General features: G+C 39.7%; 1 protein-coding gene across 1 annotated transcript; it reads left to right on the top strand.

Annotated features, from left to right (window-relative positions):
* Positions 1 to 263: 263 nt before the first annotated feature.
* LOC110883901 lies at positions 264 to 5,605 on the top strand. The gene is made up of 2 exons (XM_022131568.2): positions 264 to 575; positions 1,009 to 5,605. The coding sequence occupies exon 2, from the start codon at positions 1,011 to 1,013 to the stop codon at positions 2,835 to 2,837; it is 1,827 nt and encodes a 608-aa protein (XP_021987260.1). The 5' UTR covers positions 264 to 575; positions 1,009 to 1,010; the 3' UTR covers positions 2,838 to 5,605.
* The last annotated feature ends 286 nt before the right edge of the window (positions 5,606 to 5,891 follow it).

Here is a 5,891-nt window from a genome sequence, read left to right as displayed (position 1 = left end):
CTATGGCTATTGTTTGTTCCGGTTGGCGTCACCGACGCCGGAGTTACCGTCGCCGACGCGGCTCTGCTTCGGCCAACCGCTGTTTTGCATCGTTAATCCTGACCATCACTTGTCGTTTATGTTCTCCATTGACCAAGGAATTGATTTTTGGTTGGTCCCAAATCACATGTCATAATAATGATTTTTAAATAAGTAAAAGTCAACCTAATTCAAATATTTATTACACCCATATAACCCGAAAATACAAGTAAACCTCAAATCAAATCCCAAATTAAAACCCTCAATCTCCCCCATCGTTCTCCTCTTTCATACATCTTCATCTTTTTTCTTCCACAAACTCACATGAACCCTAATCTTCTCACTTCCATAACTCCCTAAATTCTCAGCCGATTCAAGTGATTCTTGAGCCTAAAGTGTGTAGATTTTCGAGAGCAACAAAACCCCCATCTCAGTTTTTAGTAATTTTTGCTTATTTGCAAGATATTAGGGCTGCAAATTTCGGGTTTTGAAAGGGTGTGGACCATTTACTTGTTGTTACATCTTTCTAGAGCTCTTGTTCTTCTACATTGCTAAAGGTATGAAAATTTACTAACTTTCGGGTTTGATTATTGCATGGTATATGTTTCTTCCGAAATTTTTAAGCTTTATTGTCTTAAGAGTAGGTTGTTTATGATACATGCATAATACATTAGCTTGAATGTTGGGTAAAAACATGGATTTGGGTGGGATTGAGCATAGAACAAGTGTGGGGATGTGATTATACCCACTTGTTCATATGTATAAGTATAAACATTATGATGAACATCATTAGAAACCTTGTAGAATTATAAGGTAATTGTGAAAGTTTGATTCTTTTTAAATGCTAAAGTCTGCTACTTGGTAAGTTTAAAATTGGCTGCTTTACATTTAAATGTTAAACTTAAGTTCATCATTATGGTTTATATTTAGAGTTGAGTGTTTAAAAGGTTTAAAGGGTGTATTGATTGTGTTGTTGATGTTGTTTTGTAGACATGTATAGCCGAAAGAGATCAAAGACCTCGAGGGAAGGATCCTCATCCGGTGTTGCTTTAGCAAAATGGGAGCAACCGTGCACCTTACCGGATATTGAGGATAGGCTGTTTTCTCAAAATTGGGACTGGTCCCGCTTCAAAGATGAAGAATTCGGTGCATGTTGGAATGAGAATCAAAACAAACCTTTGTGTAAATTCAAGAACAAGCAAACCGAAAAGAAGTTGTGGAGATACAAGATGTCAAAAGTGACTAATCCAATCGATAAAGTGTGTGTGTACGAAAGATTAGTGAACGCTGAAGAGTTCAAGCAAATTGGAATCACACAGAAGTTTGAACAACTCGGGTGGGAGCGCGTACTTGACTGGGTTGAGGACGCTACTCCAAAGGTATATCTAAAGGAAGTCACCGAGTGGTTGGCTACGTTGAGATTAGAGCATGCAGATGAAGAACCATCGAGGTGGAAGTTGAAAGGGGAAACATCCAAAGGGGTGATGGTCATGTCTTTCCAAACAATGAACCGAATCGCCAACTTCGACTCTTTGAGCGAGGGTAGTTATACATACTATGAGATTCGAAATTTCTGGGAAAGCGGTGTGGTTCAAACGGATCCGAGTGATTTGGTGAATGCAGTTTTACCTAACTACACAGAGGATGAACAATACAGTCGAGCCCACTTATCGGTGGAAGGAAAAATCCTCCAGAACATCTCCTTGGAGAACATCATGGTACGGTTCGGTGATAGAGGGAAGTTAAGAGTTTGGGATTTACGGGTGCTCCACGCACTCTTGTATGGTGAGCCGAAGCTATCATGGCGGCATATTGTCATGATGAACATTTGGGATACAAGAAACCAATACAAGAGAAAAATGATCCCGCACGTCCGACTGATTAGTGCAATGATTGCACAACAAAACCAGCTGCCGGAAAACTCGTTGTGGGTGTTTAAAGCTATTGACAATTTCGATTTTGCAAAAATGCGAAAGGGGTCAAAGATATGGGTAGAGGGAACCGGACAAAGGTATCGAGTCACGGATAAGGATACGGGATCTAGTTACATGTATCCAGAAGAAGAGGGTGAAGACGAAGAGATGGGGGAAGGTGATGAAAGTGAAGAGGGCAATGAAGAAGAAGAGGATCCGGGTAGGCGGCCCGGTAGGCAAAGACGGTCAAAACATAAAGAGATATCAGGTTTTGTCGCCAATTTCATTCGGAACCGGAAAAAGAACGCCTACAGAACCTATACCCTCGGACAACAAGATGTGTATGATAACGTGTCCGCGGCTATAGCTGAAGCTAGAGAGAGGGAAGAGCGGCGAATGAAATCAGAAGAGGAGTGGAGGAATAAACAGGAAGAGATGTGGGCATTAACACGGGCCCATTTGGAGCAGGAACGGTCAGAAAGGGCTCAAGAAGTAGCGCGAAGACGTGCTTGGGAGCAAAAGGAGGAACGTCTTCGTGTTGCGCGGGAAGCCTTAGAAGGTAGGAGGTGGGCAACATTGGCCACTGCGCAACAAATTCACATCAACAACCTCAAACACCTCCACGATCAAGAGAGGCACCATAGGAACTACATGGCGGGCCTCCCATACCAACCACACACACCGTGGACGAATTACGAGAATCTTCCCATGCCTCGTGGCCCATCCGACCCGTCTCCCCATTGGCCCGAGGGAGTCGGCTCAAGTTACGTTCCACCACATCCACAACCGTTAGTCGAAGGGGATAGGGGCCCCTTAGATGATTTTCGGGAAATGATGGAAACTCTCACCGGCTACTCCTACAACCCGTACCCACCTGTGGATCCGAATGAGCAATACCAGCGGTGATGGTGAGGTACGTTTTATGTTGTTGTTGTATATTATTAGTTTGTCATTTTTTGCTCGTTATTTCATCTTTTGTCTAGTATTTTCGTTTAGTAGGTAAATGAACGTTGTGGGTGTGTTCCCTATATAACCCTCACGAGACCTACTCGTCCTCCCGAGCTATCGGGAGGTTTAAAAGGGCTTGTTGCATACGCTAAATGCAACCGTGATTCCTACGAAAGTGAGTTAGGTTTGTTGTTGTTGTAAATTATCTTTTCCACATAAATCAAAGTAAATTAACTTATGCCTTGGTAATATTTTCATAAAAGTGGTAGAACTAGGTAACTAACAAGTTTTAATGGTTGTGAGAAGCATGCTTCTACACAAGGGTTGAGATTTGTAGGTACATGATGTTCGTGAGACAACCGCTTTGTTGAAAAGATGAAGAGCACACGAGGCACTAGCGAGAAAACCAGGTGCATACGTTTCTTTATATCTTTGATTTTTTTTTAGTTAGCAAATAAGTGGAATGTAATTTGTATTTTATATCCGGGGTGAAATTTTGGGGAAGTTAGTCGTGTCACATCCCTTGTGTGTTTTAAAAACTCTAGTTCTTACACATTGAGGACAATGTTGATCTCAAGTGTGGGGATGGGGGAGTAGTAAAAGTTTTCGATTTTGACCCGTTCATTTAAACACTACACATTGAGGACAATGTTTACCTCAAGTGTGGGGATGAGGGAAAATTTCAAAAATTTTCAAAAATGTCTTGTTTAAAAAGCAATCTTAAAGCACAAGTAACTAAGTCAACGAGGGATATTACAACCCATTTGGTCTTTTGTCATGGTCAAGTTAAAATTAATAGCATGACGGGTATTTAGCGGGTGGTTATTTGGGAATAATTCGCCTAAAAAACTAGCATTTTATGCATATCACATACCATACCCTTATACGTGAGGTTTTGAGCCACTTTTATAGCATAGATTTACATATATCATGTTTCTTTATTTGAGTGGACCATTAGTCGCGTATTGTAGAACTTGCAACTTTTGATACGTTCGAGACCATAGACCGAATACAAGCACGAGAATGATTAAGGCATTAGGTGAACCTTTTTTTCTTTTACACCATTTTTATATCCTTACCCAAAAATTATCCCCTAGTAGCCAACTTTGAGCCTAAACCTTTCTTTTGACAACCCACTTAGCCCATAACCATAAGCCTTTTCTTTTTAAACCCGTGTGATGAAAATTTGATTATAGGAGTATATGTTTGTATAGTTGTGAGTTGTTTTTATATAAAAAAAAAAAAAAAAAAAAAAAAAACAAAAATTCAGAAAATGTCGCGAAAAAAAAAAAAAGAGAATGATAACGCAAAAAAAAAAAAAAAAAAAAAAAAAAAAATTGTGTAGTAGTTGTTGAATAAGAGGCGAAAGTTGTTGCCTCATAGTTGATGTTTATATTGAGTTTTGTTTAGTTTAGTGGTTTGTAATAAAAATCGAATTTTCATCACCTTAGCCACTTTAAATATCCTACTTCCTACCCTTAGCCTAGCCCCGTTACAACCCTTACAAAGACCTTTTGACTTGTGCTTAGTATTTGTGTTCAGTGGTGGAGAATGATTGAGTTGCAAGCCTATGCGGGTACGTGTTCTAACCGGTTTTGAGTGATTACTTTTTAAAAGTGCTAATACACCATGAAAATTAGCCAACTTGTAAACCGAGTGGAGTGAACATTGTGAGGGATATGTATGAAGTGTGAGTTTCAAGGGCGGGTTAATCTTGGATAACCACTTTTACATGATTAATCATTTCTTGCTAAATATGTCGAAAATTGTAAAAAGTTTGAACTGAGCATGACATTAGACCTTAACCTTTGTCTCGGGAATGGGGAGTGTGTTTCTCGTTCGACCCACGTGAAAGTGAAAGACAAATTTGCTTGAGGGCAAGCAAACGACAAGTGTGGGGATGTGATACGTGGTCGAAAACCGGTGTTCGTATTGGTGTAACTTGATGTTTTTACATGGGTTTTAATTCTGAATAGCCTACTTTTAATTAAAATTGTGTTTTGCAGGTTTGATGAAGTTTAAGGAGCTATTCGGGAGCTTTACGGACTATCGGGACGAAAAATGGACCACCGGAACGCGAAACAGGTCAATCGGAAGCGAGAAACACAAAAACAGAAAAGTGGGTTTTCTGTGAGGCATAGCCTACGCCACCAGGGGCGTAGGCGACGCCCCCTCCTGATGCTAAACGAGATTTGTGGGTTTTGTTGGTTGGTGACGAGTTTTAATGTTGGTTTTGACCCATTTCGGGAGTTACACTTGGAATAATTTTTGAAATCACTTCTTGGAGCCATAAGCTATCATCCCTTCCACTCTCAATCCATCTCTATCACCAACCTTCATCCGAATCAAGAATCATCATCAACCAATTCATCTTCATCTCTATTCACCAAACCCTAGTTCATTCCATCACCCTAACTACCATCAATCCTTCAATCCATTCATCACCATCATTCAAACCAAAACCCTAATCATCATCATTCACTATTTCCAACATCCAACATGTTCAATCTCAAGTTCCATTTATCCGTTGATAGCGTTCGTCCTTCCATGAGCGGCTAAATTCTTGGAGGTTTCACCCCGGTGTAGGTTTTTGTAAGTCTAGGGTTTTAACATTGTTCTTGGTTTGATTTTGTGACAAATTGCTATTTGATTTTGAAGCTTATGACAATTGTCTTGCATTTGTATTGAATTCATGAATTGTCGAGTGAAGATTAAATTTGACTTTATGAAATGTTTATGTGCAATTATGCCTTGTCTAGGTTAGAGTTTACATGTTCTTGGTAATGAAGTGCATTTTTGTCCGTTCTTTATAACGTCGATAGCTATTGGCACCTAAGCCTTGTAACACTAAATTCGTTAGTCACTTTTGCAATTGAATCAAATCTAAAACGTGTAGAAATCCTAGGATTGCAACTACCGAACCGGGTGTGAACCTTGTTTATTTATCTTGTTTACATCATCAATTATAATTTCGTGCAATTGTTTAAGTTCTTGTTAGTCATAATTAAAAAA

This window comes from Helianthus annuus, chromosome 10 (genome assembly GCF_002127325.2).
Source record: "Helianthus annuus cultivar XRQ/B chromosome 10, HanXRQr2.0-SUNRISE, whole genome shotgun sequence".
Classification (NCBI taxonomy): Eukaryota; Viridiplantae; Streptophyta; class Magnoliopsida; order Asterales; family Asteraceae; genus Helianthus; species Helianthus annuus.
This window is presented reverse-complemented; position numbering and strand designations above follow the sequence as displayed.